Here is a 16,207-nt window from a genome sequence, read left to right as displayed (position 1 = left end):
AGGCACAATCACTTAAGAGGAAGTGGTTGTGTGAGTAACTGTATCTGTCATGACTGAGATCTGTTTCAGCACCAGCCACTATCAATTTATTTATTTTTTATTTTTCTGCTATCAAAGCAATCTGGCTGCGAGCCAGATATTATTGCTGGCAGGCCAGTTCTGGCCCTAGGACCGCCTGTTGTCAACTACTGATTTACAGGGTCATTACTTCCTTCTTGAAAGTTTCCTGGAAATAACTGTTTAATTTGATAGTAGGGAAAATAGAGACTGTTCTGTCACAGCTATTTATTCAAATAAAGTGAGCTAGATGTGTTTATTGCAAAATGGGGTACATTTGTTTTGTTGCATTGAGTGAGGACGAGATGAGTAATAAATACAATATTTTTTAAAACAAAAGCGGTTTGAAAGATGTTTACCAGTTTTGTGGAACACCTATAATCCAACTGAAGCTATGTTTTTTACACATTTCCCTTGAATTCATCCTGCCTGATAGGATGTTTTGCTACAAACTGTGGGATCTTGAAAAGAATTAAGAAATGGATTGACTAAATGTTAGTTCAGTGGGTTTGTGGTGTGTCTGACCTTACAAATATCAGTGCCAGCCTTTTCACCCAGACATGGTGAGTCGGACCTCAGGGAGCCAGAAACTCAGAAACTCTGCCTGGTTAGCAGACCACAAGTCAACTTTCCTGTCCCACTCACCCCTGCAGATGGACAGTGCCTCAGAGTTGCCACACTGCTCGATGAGCTGGTTGCAGCTCTCCACCATGCCCTCCAGCTGAGCCTTGTCACAGGAAACACCCAGGAACCGGGCTAACTGTTCCACCAACGTCCCCAGATCCTGGATAGGAGATGACATGATATTATTATAATTATTATTAGTAGAAGTAGTGAAGCAGTTGTATTATTATTATTATTATTACATTTTATTTACATAGCACTTTTAAAATCAAATTGCTTCACAAGGTAATAAGCAGAATGAATAAATCAAAAGTAAAAACAACAGAATAACTATAGCCAAATTTTCGTGGTGATTTGTATATTGCTGGTGAGGGATTAAGCAAATAATTGAGTTACAACAAAACATTGTCTTTGAAGAATTTATTAATAAAAGAGAATAACAGAGAAGTAGTACAACACAAAACCAGCTGGTCCAGAGACCTGCCACCTAGGGCAGCTTCGGTCGTCTGGCGCCGAGCAAAGGGATGCATCATCATTTACACAGTCTAGGTTTCTATGTTTTGGGAAACAGAGATCCTCTTGAATGTTCATTCAAGGAGAGGAGAGGAACAGCAAATAAGGAAAACACTAAAACAATATTACATCTCTGACCAAATCTGGGATTTGTTAATTCACATTAACCTTTATTTAACTGACAGAAGAAGAACTAAAAAAAAAGATTTTTAATAGTTTTACTGACCAGCGTCATTGTATTTTGTAAATATCAACAAAGTTAGAATTTCATGCCTTCAACAAACTCAGCAAGTTGGGACAGAGTTAAAATAAGACTGAAAAGTGTGCAAAATATTCAAGTAACACCTGGTTGGGAGACTCCACAATAAGCAAGCAAGGCATAAGCATGACAAGGTGTCATAATTGGACATAAAAGTAGCATCCACCAAAGGCTCAGTTTTTGCAAGTAAGGATGAGTAACTTTGTGCCAAAGTTCGTGAGAAAATTGTTAGTCAGTTCAAAGGGAACATTTCTCAAAGCAATACTGCAGAGAATTTAGGTCTTTCAAAACCAACAGTACATAATATTGTGAAAAGAGTCAGGAATTTGGATACATCTCAGTGCATAAAGGGCAAGATCGGAAACCACTGCTGAATGAGCCCTCAGGCAATGCCTAAGAAACCGTAATGCTTCTGTGGAAAATATAGCCACAGGGACTCTGTTGTACTTCTGAAAACCGTTGTTACTTAACACAGTCCACCAGAGGTCTTCTCAGATGGACTGAAAGACAAGCTGAAATGTGGACAGCACAGGTTCGTGTGCTGTGGTCAGATGAGTCCACATTTTAGCTTGTTTTCTGGAATAAACAAAGGCAAGTTCTCTGTGCCAAAGATGAAATGGCCATCCAGATTGTTATCAGTGAAAGCTTCAAAAGCCAGTATCTGTGATGGTATGGGGTTGCATCAAGGCCCACGGCATGGGTGAGTTGCATGTGTGTCAAGGTACCACTGACGCAGAGCCATACATTGGGATTTTCGAGAGACATGTGTTGCCATCAAGGCGACGTCTCTTCCCAGGACATCTATGCTTATTTCAGCAAGACAATGCCAGGCCTCATTCTAACCGGGCTACAACAGCGTGGCTTCATAGACACAGAGTGCGTGGGCCTGACTGGCCTGATACCAGTCCAGATCTGTCTCCTATTGAAATTGTATTGCGAATTAAGAGGAGATTCAGACAGGGACAACCACAGACTGTTGAGGGGTGCAACAACTAATCGACGTAGTCGACAAAAATCGATTATTAAATTTGTTGCCAACGACTAAAGTGATGAACAGTGAAGTTTCTAAAACAACATCAGCGCTGCAGTAACACCTTCACCACCCAAAACCTCCAAAGTGTGGCAGCACTGCGCAAGATTAGACAACACCGGACAATTCATTTCATACTTTCTAATGAAGAGAAAACGGTTCTCCTGTCTATGCGTGAGGCGGTGGCTAATCCGCCCCAAACTCCCTTAAAAAAAAATCAGTGAGTTGTTGAGTTAGGGGGAAATATATAAACGCTGTGAAACGCTGTCTATTATAAAATTGTTAATTAATAATTATTATAATAATGATTGACCCCCTGTAAATTCAGCAAATGTGATGCATGACGTTATTCCTTTCTTTGTATGTGGTGTCAGTTGCAGTACTGGCGTGTAAACTGCTCCGTCACTAAACAGCAGATCAGCTGCTCAGATCAGGATGTGATTTCAGAGGAACTTTCTGTTGCTGCAGCAGAAACGTTCATTCAAAGATCCATTTTTGAAAGCAGCAGGGCTGAAACGATTCATCGATAAAATCGATCCATAAAATGCTTTGACACAAATTCTTTGAATCAATGCTTCGTTTAATCCATGTAACTATACAGCACAGTGTTTCGCAGGGATATTTATTACTGTCGCACATCGTGCTTACGCTGTGTGAACACGACGTGATTATGATGGCGCTGTTTGCAAAGTGGGTGGAAGACAGAAAACAGCGAGGGACGAAGGAGAAAGTGTCCAAAGTATGGGATTATTTCAAGGTAAAGAAAACAACAACTCTGTAATGTTACCGTCCGTCTACCGTAAAACGAAACTTTTGTGGCCTCGGCTACGGCACGACGGCACCTTATCAGAAAGCAGCCGGTGTTCTGCCAGCGGACCACAGACAAGGTAACAGTAACAGCAACTTTAGCATTTAACTTAAGTCATGACTTATTGTTGAGTTGAAGCCAAAGTAAGCTGCAGTCCTCAGCTGTAAATGTGCACACATGCATTTGTTGTTCTCCTTTTGGGTAAATAAATAATAAATACTCTAAATAATAATAATTTAATAATAATAATTTTGGTCTATTTAAAATGTTTTATTGCTGTTTTACATGCATGAATGCACCGTTAGGGCTGTTACTCATTTTCTCTAAGCAAAGACAACAAAGGAACTCTATGTCATTCTTTTGCATTATTTAACCAATGAAAGTGAGAAAACAACTGGACCCAGAATGGAACCTTGTGGCACCCCGCAAGTGATGTGAGCCAAGCAGTACTATTGGACAGCTAAGATTTAAACCAGTAAAAAAAAATGACCTGAGATACCAACCCAATCCCTCAAACAGTTTAAAAGAATTTCATGATCTATTTTTTCAAAGGCAGCACTGATGTCAAGTAGAACTAAAATGGAGCAGATCCCTGCATCTACCTTTTAAAAGGTCATTGGTCACAGGACCTCTGTCTCAGTACTGAAACAGAAGCCTGATAGGAATTTATTTAAAATTGTATGTCATTTAAAAAGATATTTATATCACTGTGTCACCTTTGACATTAATGGTAATTTAGAGATAGGCCTATAGTCGGCTGGATCGACAGGGAATGTGGATACTGTAAAACTTTGATAAATAGCCCGGGCTTTTATTTGCTAAAATCACTTAATTGACCCTGCCTGTATTTGGGACAGGCGCCCATATGGGACAGGACTTTAATTCCTTTCGCACAAAACTGAAATAGGCAACTGTGAAACAGTTTATTTATTTCAAACAGAATATTTCTTGTATAAAAATGATCAAATAATGTCAAATAGACGTGATCCATTTGATCTAGCGCCGATAGACAGCTTATGCACTTTTATTTTGTAGGCAGCAACGTAACAAAAACAACAACACGGTGCAGGATGACAAAAGTATGGCAGAAGTTAGCAGACAGCGAGTGATGGACTTCACATGACAGGATTTACAACTTGGATTAATTTTTATGAAAAGCTGTTTTGATTATTTTGATTGGTGGACCCTTACAGACTGAAGGAATATAAATAATCAAGGAACAACACATTCGGACTTAATGAGCGCCTCAAAGGTAACGGGAGTCAGCACTTCTTGTTTTCATCTCTTGTACCATGTCGGTTACACCAGTAAATCTATAAGAATTAGACTTTGGGGCTTGTTGTTTCCGTTAAATGAACTGAACTATTGAATTGTGGAGAATCTAACCGATCTAACGATGTGTAGCATGTTCATACTGACATATTGATCATACGTTTAAACATTAATATTTGTATTAACGATCTAAGCAGCTTAGAAGCAGCTAAAGCAGGCAGCCTGGCGGGGTTTAAGAGGTTTTATACATCTAAAGAACTTCTATAAAAACCAGAGCAGGCGTTTAATGGAGACCTGCGTTCATTTGTCAAAATGTGTTCCCACACCAGGCCAGTAAAGGAGGTAGGCAGCTATTTGGGATTCAGATTAATTGAAGTTTTATGGTAACTAGCTATTCATAAAATACAATGGAAGACACCACAGTGTAACCTCTTTAAAAAAATGTAAATGATAAATGTACTGTACTTATAATGCACCTTTCTAGTCTTTCGATCACTCAAAGCACTATACCTGTCACATTCACCCATTCACACACTGATGGCACAGCCTTGGGGAGCAATTTTGGGGCTCAATATCTTGCCCAAAGACACTTTGACATGCAGATTGGGGGAGCCGGGGATCAAACCGCCAGCCTTCTGATAAGTAGAGCACCATCGCCCCAGCCGCGTTGGGATTAGCACAAGTTGTAAACTGCATTCTTCTTATTGTTTCTTTTCGCTTCACAAAAAGGAAGCGTTCAAAATGAGAGAAAGTAGGCAGCTTTGAGGGTATCACAGAGGTAGCCATTACCGGTTGAAAGCAATTTTCTCCTTACTATTAAGTAAGAAATTCTTCACATCTTGTGCAATGAATTGTGAGATAAAACTGACATTTAACTTGGGATGTCTACAGATTAGAACAGAAAGCAATATAAAATTTCCTCTGATAACAAATCTCAGCTGCTCAGAGGATATGTAATCACCAAAAAAGACAGGAGAGCAGATAAAACCATTCCTATAGATGACTGCCAGCCCCCACCTCTATCTCATCTAGGTTTATTTAAAAATGTTAAAATCAGGTGGTGTGGATTTTGGTTCAGTAAGCCAGGTCAATATTATTTGAACTAATGAAGTCAAGACAAATAAAACATTTGTCAGAGAGGGGCATAAGAAAAAGGGGAGTTGAGTGGGAGATGGGAAATCTATGAATGCAATAATCACACACAAATACAGAGAACACTGCCTCCTTTTAAATGCTTGATACCAAGCCAGAAATACTGTTTCCCTAAAAAGCATCCACCCACAGCTGTGGAGAACACACTGTTCTATATGCTTACACAATCTATGTGGCATAAAGGTGAAAAACACTGATTGCAGACATATGTGTAGCCCTGGACAATGAATCACTTAGGAGCAGTTAAACATACAGGCTATACCTTCACAGCTATGCACATGTATGTTTGCATGTGTCTCTCTGTATGTTCAAGGCTCAGTTAAAGATTACTGAACAAAAGCTGCAAATGATGGTAAACTCTCTGTCACGAGGTATCATAAAAACAAGTCTACAGCCATGTTGACAGCTCTGTGAAGCTGTACTGTACTTAGACAGAGCCGTGCTCTGAGCTAACTACTACCATAGGGGTGGTGATGGTGCAATGGATAAGACACATGCCTTTGGTGTGAGAGACCAGGGTTCAATTCCTGCTGTGACCCATCCACCATTGTGTCCCTGAGCAAGACACTTAACCCCTAGTTGCTCCAGAGGCATGCGACCTCTGACGTATAAAGCAATTTTAAGTCGCTTTGGATAAAAGCGTCAGGTAAATGTAATAACATCAGTATGCTAACATACTCACAGTGACAAAGCTGCTGTTTAGAAGGTAGGCTACAGTATAACCTTTACCATGTTCACCGTTTTGGTTTAGTCCATTAATCAAGGCAGTTTTATACATTTGAAACACAGAGGCAATTCAAAGTGCTTCATGTAGGCAAAGAAAAGTAAAAAATAAAATACAAAATGGAATAGATAATAAATACAGTTATAAGTTATAAGTTGTCCCAAATGTAACAACCCAGAGGAAATATGTTTTGCTCAGAATAGGCTTTTCTTTAACTCTTGCGAAAGCACTAACATCAATTGTATTTATTTTTAGATCACTTCAATCTGAATTGTTGCTCCTAAAACCCCCTTAAGACAGGGGTCAGAAAATAAGTCTGGCGTCAGGCCAAATTCTTTTCAAGTCATTAGATGGCAGGCCAGGTTTAATCAAACATGATATAAAGTACGTTCTCACGCTTTTGTTTTGTAGGCACAATCACTTAAGAGGAAGGGATTATGTCAGTAACTTTTGCTGCCCTGACTCAGATCTGGGGGGTTTTGCCGCTATCAAAGTAATCTGGCCATGGGTCAGATATTATTGCTGGCGGGCCAGCCGCCTATTGCCAACCACTGCCTACCTGGAGAAAAGATTAGTTAAGATTAAGTTTTTGAGACTTAGGTAAGACAAATTAAAGTTGTCAAAATTTTACTCAAGTAAATATATAAAAGTATTCCATAGTGAATGTACTCAAGTTTCAAAATTAAAAGTGCTCATTCTGTAAGACGCAAGAACTGAGATACAACAATCTCATTTCCTGTGTACATTTAATCCTTAATGAATTCATCTCTAAACATCATGTCAAAGTGGTGATCCAGTTATGCTGGCTGTGACTACCTTAACAAACTGGAAAACATAAATTGAAAGTGCATTATTTTCAATGGCAAAATATATTTTAGTTTTCTACTCAGTAACTTGTAACATGGTTCAGATAAACAGCACACAGTACAATACAGGATTTGAAATTCAGGGGAGTGAAAGTATAAAGACTCCTAAAAAGAAAATACTCAAGGGCAAGTACCTCAACATTTGACTTAAGTAAAGTACTTGAGTAAAATTACTTTATTTTTCACCCCTAAGTGGGGTCACTAAGACAAAACTGAGAGATTTTTCTGATCCACATTCTGGAGACTTAAATAAAACTTATTTAAGATACTGTAGAGATCTCATCTTTTGATCAGAGTAAGACAGAGATGAGTTTTCGCTCCTGAGGCCAATATGAGAAAGAAAATATGAGACATATTTGAGAAGAATCTGAGATCCCAGGAGTCATAGCTGAGTTTTCTTTGAGCTCTTTCTCTGATCTCATGGTCCAATGTTCAGGAGATTTAAATTAGACTTATTTAAGTTCAGTTAGAGATCTCTTGTTCTGATCAGAGTCAGCCATAAATGAGATTTTATATGGTTGTTTCTCCTGAGTTGAATTTGAGAAGCAGGAGAAAATGCCTTTGGTCTCACCTTGGTATTAAAAGTAGCTCATTTGTGTCTAGGAGAAAAGGAGGAAACAACTATGAGATCTCTTCTTGGATTTTGCTTTGCTATGGAAAAGGCACCGGAGAACAGCAGAATGTTTCATTTTGATTTTAAAGCGGCTAGGGTTGGTGTGCATTTGAGATCATCAGGAAGCTGGCTCCATCCGTGTGCAGCATCGCAGCTAAAAGCAGCTTCACCCTGTTTGGTTCTGCCTTTAAAAGATGTCCCAGAACGAAAGGTTGTCAATAACATGCAGTGAATGGACAGTATATGCAGTTGAAAGTCATGTGTTCAGTGTCAACAATCTCTTGAACTCCTCCTATGACTAGTAGGCCACAGATAAACACCTCAGCATTCAAGGAACTGAGTGTGTTCAATAGATCAATAAAGTCTGATCACTGTTTCACAGTGCCATTGGTGTGTGCACTATGATGTTTTTCACAGTTGGATGTGCAGTCAGAATATATGGCATTCTTTCTGTCTGTCACAGACCATATCCTTAGAAAAGGCTTACGCCTTTTACATCTTTAACAGCAAAATCACCCACAATCAGTTTTAGGCCCAATCATTAGCTTTCCCTGTCACCTTTTACTTTCAGATTTACTGCTGTGTGAGGATGAGCGGTTATCCAGGACATATAAAGGAAATCTATGGTCCTGCCAACCCGTTCTCACTCTGAAGTCACACTTGGGATCCCTTTAACCCCTTGATGCCTGAATTTATTTACAATAAAGAAATTTAAATAATTATTTCTGTTTTCATTTGCTTTCAGGTTGATGTTAAATTAAGTGGAAATTGTTAATTTGTCTATAGAACATAGAAAATATATAACTTCAGGTATGATGTAGGTATGATGCAAATTAGTGACAACGGGCATAAAAGAGAAACCAGTGCTTGCAAAAGGTTCCCAGGTATGTATCGAATATGCACAAACAGACATTTGGGGAATACAAACGCTATCTCAGCTGCAGTCTGAAAGGAAGAGGTGTGATGCAAATTTGCGACAATCGGCATTAAGAGGTTTACATAATTTTTCAACGCTACAAGCATGGTCAGGTCAATGCCAGGTGACATAGTATATAGAGCAACATAGTCCGCGCAGGGAGGTGGTGTGTTTAAAGTTACTGATCTCTCAGATTCAGTGAGGCAGTAGGTAGGTACATGCTTCAGTTATGGCAGTGTATATTAAATAGAAAATACATTTTTAAAAACCCACAGAAATACAGCATCTCAGATGTCTTTCAACAATATTTTTTCAACAATACCAAAACCAAATTAAAAAATGTTACAATTGCTTGCCCTCATTTCAGTTATCAGTTCTAAGAAAAGCCTATCTGCAGAGGAGAGGACATGAGTGAGTCTGTGCCTGCTAAACGTGATAAGACCAGATGATGTAAAATGGGATATTTGACAAAGCAAAGGGCAAATATTGATACTTTTTTTGACTGGAGAGTTTTACGCAATAATGCTGTACATAAGATAGAAAGGATACATGTGCCACGTCTTGTGAAACGAGCTATAGAGGATCAAACTGAAGATTAAAGAGGTTACATGTGTAGGAAAATGACGGGAGGAAAGGTATTTGTTTGTTAAATCATGCATCAGGAGAATCCTGTCCGACAGAAGGACAGAGTTACAGAATCGCAGGTAAGGTCTGAAGTTGTTTTACAGCAGACAGTTCAATCCATAGACTGTGTATAAAGATTGACGACATGTCTCCACTTCCTCCCACTGTAGAAAAATGACGCCAAAATATTGGAATATGATATAGCAATACATGCACAATCAGCTATAGCTTAACTCAATCACCATGGACATATTAAATTGCTAACTTCTTGAAAAGCCGAGCAACACAAACAGAATGCAGCAAACTGCAAGTTAATGTTAGCCAACTTGCTAACCTTTATGGTAAATTTCTCAACCAGCAGTGAAATAGCTAGTGCCTTTGCTGTCTCTCTACAAATCTGACCGTCAGATCAATCTCCCTTCCAAAACCACATCCAGTGCCCACCGTATTGTTGAGACTTTGCCTTGCTTGCCTGCCAGCCTCATTAACTCTTGTTATCTCCGTCTTCAGATTCACCTACAACCAGATTCCTCCCTCTGCCTGTCGAGCTTTCCAGCCAGCTAACTCAGCCTCAGCTCCTGCTCAATCACTAACAAACCCCAGCCCTCACAAAGTCTACAGCCAGCCAAGCCTGCCTGCCCACTCCAACAACACGGATCTGGACATCCTCCCCAAAACTCAGCCCCTTCGCCAGCCCAAAGTTATACTAATAAATAGTTGAAACTTAACTGCCTGTCTCCCGTCTGCTTTTGGGTTCCAGCCAAAATCAAGACAGGAACTCCCTGTCTCAGGCTTGGAGAACAAGTAATATCTTTTAACTTCTCATCTCTTCTCAAGGCTTTTATTAAAGTTTACTATTTTATTTTCTCACTTGTAACACATTTCATATGTTTTGTTTATTTCATTCTTTTAAAGCAAAGAGTATAAAATTTATTTCTGAAGCTTTTTTGTTATATTTGTTGAAATTCTCTTTACGTCCCAACAGCAATCAATCAACCAAATGCTCTGACTTTCCTACCTGTCTACCTGTGCACCCTCTGCCCGTGCACTCACTGCACATGAACATGTCTTGGGGAAGTGGCTTTTTAGGGAGGCCTGAAAGGAGGGGGTGGGATTTATTCAGTTGGATACTTTCAAAATCTAGCTGTCACTTGCTGGTTTCTCCAACCTACCCTAGCTTTAATTTTAATTGTTGGGTATTTTATTCAATTTTATTCTATATACTTTTATTGGCCTGGTTTTATTTAATAGTTAATTGTAGTTCATAGTGGGAGTCAATTGTAATACTTCAATCAAGGCAAAACTATAAGCTATTTGTTCACAGACACATTCATCAGTACAGCAGCTCCACTGTCCACCTAACAGTCAGAGGAGATCTTCTCGAAGGTCAGACTCCAGTGTTATGACTTGGAGTTACATACTGTTAAGCTAAGAGTTAGCACACAGTGGCTAAAAAAAGCACAAGAGACTGTGAGGACGTTACCTTGTACATGTCTTCATATTTCAAGAAGAGGACATTAGAGTCCATACGATGTTCCCAAAATTCCTGAACATGTTCAAACCAGGAACCATATCCCACTTTGAGAGAGAGAGAGAGAGAGATTCCACTGGATGAACTTACAGTAGTCTGTTGACAGTACAAAAGAGTACAGGAGTTCACTGCCTTGAAAGTAGAAGGAGGGTCATACTGTCCCACTTCTCCAATAAACTTCATGTATACTTACGCTTGTCATTCATGAAGCGCCGGCAGAACTCCTGGAAGGTTCCTCGGTAGCTCATGGTCCTGAGAGAGCGGTGGAATTGGTAGTAAGACACCACCAGGTCCTTTGGTTACGCGCCATGTAGATCACCTAGAAGAGAATCACAACAACAGTAACTATAGTCAGATACATAACACTAGTCCCATGTAATGCAGCTGTTGACGTACAGCCCTGTGGAATTTGGTTATCGGAGCTGATGGTTGATGTGATGCATATCGCAGATAGATTAACAGACTATGCTGGACATTACAAAAATTTGTTCTAAACAAATGAAACAATTATCAGAAAAAAAATTGAGAAATAGAAAATAAAATATGCCATTTTAATTTGCACTTAGGTTTTTTTGTTTGTATCATATGTGATACATCCTGCTTTAATGGCAATTTATTTATCTCAGCTGTTTTTTAAGAATCAAAAATATACATTTCCTATTGCATTTAGTTATGCTGTTGAGGTTGAACTAATGTTATGCTTTTAAACTTGTTCAAATTCAGGGCAAAATTTGTTTATACATGCCACCTACCTCAAAATATTATTAGCACTATAATGCAATGAAAAGTCATGGCTATTGTATGTGTAATGTCCAGTGTCAGTGGACTGACCTTGGCCTCTCCATTGTGCATGGCTGTGGGGAGGAATCGATAGGGAAGATGGCTTTTGATGAGACGAGGGGATGTCAGCTCCTGTGGAAACACAAAGGAAGTCATTACTTTAATCTTTACTCTGCAGTTCACTTATCAGTCTGGCAGAAGTTCATGTTTGAGAACTTGTTACTGTTGGCCTTGCATCTATCTTACACAATAGTTACTCGTACGTGCATTTTCATTTCAATTCTAAGTCACTTGTATGGATCACCCTTTAAATAAAAAGGATCCTACATTCCCTGCTTTCTAAATGCCTGCATCTGTCAAACGTCACAACCCAGACTGTAACTCAGGCTTCCAGTTATAAATATGTTTATAACAGAAGCTGAGAAAACCCTCATGGCATCATCAGGGATTTTTTTCTTCAGAAGACTGTGCAGAGCCACAGAAGACATTGAACAACTGTTCTCACAGTCACATTTCTGAGTAATTTGACCTTTAAGTGTAGAATCACTGTTAATGACATTAGTTGGCTGTTTACAAGTTTACAGCTTTTGATTCCTTCAAAAAATTACATCCTGGACAATGAAGGCATTTTAGTTAATGTGAGCTGAGATAAAATAACATCCACACTACGAGGTTGGGATAGACAGTCACATTTGTTTTTGCTAATACCTTGTAAGCCTCAGGGTTAACCAGGGAAGTATTGCTACCATTATGAACTTTCCAGACTTGTAGGTCTACAACTTTACTTTTGAACATATTTAAATAAATCAATAAATTGTACGAAGTGAAGACACCCCTTACATTGTTGGAAATATTTGATTATATCCTTTCATGTGACAACACTGAAGAAATGACACTTTGCTTCAATGTAAAGTAGTGAGTGTACAGCTTGTATAACAGTGTAAATTTGCTGTCCCCTCAAAATAACACATCACACAGCCATTAATGTCTAAACTGCTGCCAACAAACGTGAGGACAGCCCTAAGTTAAAATGTCCAAATTGGGCCCAAAGTGTCAATATTGTGTGTGGCCACCATTATTTTCCAGCACTGCTTAACCCTCTTGGGCTTGGATTTACCAGAGCTTCACAGGTTGCCTCTGGAGTCCTCTTCCACTCCTCCATGACGACATCACGGAGCTGGTGGATGTTAGAGACCTTGGGCTCCTCCACCTTCCGTTTGAGGACGCCCCACAGATGCTCAATAGGGTTTAGGTCTGGAGACATGCTTGGCTAGTCCATCATGTAGCAAGGCAGTGGTCATCTTGGAGGTGTTTGGGGTCGTTACCATGTGGGAATCCTGCCCTGCGGCCCAGTCTCGGAAGGGAGGGGATGATGCTCTGCTTCAGTATGTCACAGTATATGTTGGCTTTCATGGTTCCCTCACTGAACTGTAGCTCCCCAGTGCTGGCAGCACTCATGCAGCCCCAGACCTGTCTGGGACAACAGACATGCAGACCAATTTGATGCAGATGCGGCGTATGGTCTGAACACTGACAGGCTGACCACCCCCCAGCCCTTCAAACTCTGCAGCAATGCTGGCAGCACTCATACATCTATTTCCCAAAGACAACCTGTGGATATGACGCTGAGCATGTGCACTCAACATTTTTTCTCTGTTGAGTGCATTCAGTTTCAGGGTCTTGGCAGTCTTCTTATAGCGTAGGCCATCTTCATGTAGGCAACCATTCTTTTTTCAGATCCTCAGAGAGTTCTTCGCCATGAGGTGCCATGTTAAAATTCCAGTTACCAGTATGAGTAAGTGTGAGTGCGATAACAGCAGATTTAACACACCTGCTACCCATTCACCCTTGAGACCTTGTAACACTAACGAGTCACATGACACCGTGGAGGGAAAATGGCTAATTGGGCCCAATTTGGACATTTTCACTTAGGGGTGTCCTCACTTTTGTTGCCAGCAGTTTAGACATTAATGGCTGTGTGATGTTTTATTTTGAGGGGACACCTCATTTACACTGTTATACAAGCTGTACACTCAAGTGTTATTTCTTCAGTGTTGTCACATGAAAAAATAGAATCAAATATTTAGAAATATGTGAGGGGTGTACTCATTTTTGTGAGATACTGTATTTATGTATGTATGTATGCATGTAAATGATCCAGCATTGACTTGGTATGTGATATACCTTTCTGTTTGGTTTTCTTATGTACCTACAGTATTTAGCTAACAGAGAGCCAGTCCTTGTGATTGCAAGTAAGGCTAGCCTTGTTTTGAATGTGTTTCTAAATCTCATGTTTCACATCCAAACAGGGGTGCTGGTTTGTTGTAATGCTGCTACACCCAGCAAAAGGCATACCCAGACAGTTGTTTATTATTTTGCACTAGCAAATCTAAAATCTCCACATTATTAAGTTGGCTAATTAATTCAATGAATGCTACCTGATTTCAGCTACATTACCTGTATGATGTCCAGGCCAGGTTGGGGGTACTCTAAGACAGGCAGCTGTTCATCGATGTTCATAAGGCCGATCTCATCTGGGTCTGCTCCCTGACTCACTAGATATACAACCTCCTGAAGAAGGCTGGTGCCTATAAGGAGAGAGGAGAGATCCAGAGAACAATCAGGAATTTGGGACAGCAGAAAGAGAACAATGAGAGCAGTTGACATGTACACAGGGGATTTATAAAAATTAGACTATAAGACAAACAATTTGCTAGATGTTACAGCAGTAACGTAACCCAAAGTCCTTAAAAGCGGCCTCTTAGGTAGTCATACAAGGACCACAACCAACAACCATAAAGAACTACAGTCTGTAGTCATCTGCACAGTTTCTCTTAGCTCTACGGAGCCTTTGAGCCTCTGCAAGCTCCTTGTTTAGTTATTTTCTCAGCATTAAAACAGAGTCTTTCCCATCATAACACTGTTTATGCGTTGCCATGGTAATGTTTTCTGTGGATTCCCTGTGACTTATTTTGGTTTCCAGATATGCTCAAATGCGTCCAATCTCACATCCCTCGTGCTTCTTTTGGAAAAACAGTCTAATAACACAAAATGAAGAGATGGACGCTGCTATCAGTTCACACCATGTGAAACCTGGAGGACACTGCTTCATTAAGCAGACAGAAAGGCAGTGGCTAAGGGTTTTCTCACAGTTTGATTAACTCAGCATTGCTAGTTCTTTAACAAGCTATCAACCTGCTAGCTTGTCAGTGTTCTGCAGAAAAGGGTGATGTGAACCTGGTTAAAGGTAAAAAAAAAACAAAAAACAAATGCATGTACTCCCTCTTTATTTTATAAAAAAGATTTCAGTTCATAAATTACAAGGGTATAACAGAGACAGCTATGTTGGAGCTCAGATGTGCATGCTGTACCAGGCACGCTACTGAGCTGGTAGATTTACACTACACAAAGAGAAACCCAGTATGATGAACAGCACTGTAATGTATAGAGCTATGGTTGCATGGAAAGCTCTGCCTGAGCATATTCATCACAAGAACAGTAAAACTTGCTTTAAAATGCATTGAAACAACATCTCCTGGCAGCTTTCTTCATCTAAGGACGCTTAGGTGGTATCTAGACTCTATATAGTGCTGTCTAGATAATAGATTTTCTTCTGTTTGTTCTGTTAAGTGATTTTTACTGATGAGAGCTGGTTTATGTAGTGTATTGTATCGTGTTTGTGTATGGTTGTATTGTCTTTGTTGTGTTGGTGGGTGTGATTTTCTGTAATTGTGTACTATACTGTATAGAGTTTTGTGTCTGTGTGGAAACCAGGAAGAATAGCTGTTGCTTCGGCTACAGCTAATGGGGATCCTAATAAGTGAAATGAAATGTGAACAAGACAGAATGTTCTTACTTACAGGAAGATGTGTGGCCTCAGGCTGACCATGCTGGCTTTGAAATCAAATAAATCATTTTTCTCAGTTTCCAGAAAAAGCTAAAAGAAAACGTTTATTTCTCATTAGTAGCAGTTATGCTACTATGCTATGTATTTTGCATTCATGAAAGGGTTTAGTTGTGTTTGATACAAAGCCATAAATACTGAGACCGGGACTGAGAGATATTAGCTGAGTACAGGGTGTGTCTAAACCAAGTTGTACTCTGTAGGTTTTTATTCAAACCGAGATGGAACACTGGTACATGTATGTATGCACTCCAAGTGTGCAGGTTTGACAGGGAGGAACACAGTGTGCAAATGACATGTGCAGACTACATAATGGGCACTATTGTTATTAAACAACAAAATAAAATACAGCAGGTTTCACTGAATTCAGAGGATGTTGTGGTTCATATTACAGCCTAATAATGTGACATCAGCTGCTGTTTGTACTGTTTTTTCACGATTACTTATACACGATTACGGAGCTATGTTGGTGTGATGTGTGGATCAGCTCTTACATTAGTTATTAGTTAGTTATTAGCTCTTACTTAATCATGT

General features: G+C 39.6%; 1 protein-coding gene across 1 annotated transcript in view; it reads right to left on the bottom strand.

Moving 5' to 3' along the window:
• Positions 1-16,207, bottom strand: part of sult4a1 (sulfotransferase family 4A, member 1) — a 36,400-nt gene that overhangs the window by 11,231 nt on the left and 8,962 nt on the right. Inside the window, 6 exon segments of the mRNA XM_038739201.1 lie at positions 703-841; positions 10,942-11,036; positions 11,183-11,290; positions 11,293-11,308; positions 11,821-11,901; positions 14,227-14,357. Of these exon segments, the coding sequence (XP_038595129.1) occupies positions 703-841; positions 10,942-11,036; positions 11,183-11,290; positions 11,293-11,308; positions 11,821-11,901; positions 14,227-14,357 (570 nt within the window).

This window comes from Micropterus salmoides, unplaced genomic scaffold, assembly GCF_014851395.1.
Source record: "Micropterus salmoides isolate LMB-PRFRI ecotype aquatic unplaced genomic scaffold, ASM1485139v1 Ms_hic_scaffold_23, whole genome shotgun sequence".
Classification (NCBI taxonomy): domain Eukaryota; kingdom Metazoa; phylum Chordata; class Actinopteri; order Centrarchiformes; family Centrarchidae; genus Micropterus; species Micropterus salmoides.
This window is presented reverse-complemented; position numbering and strand designations above follow the sequence as displayed.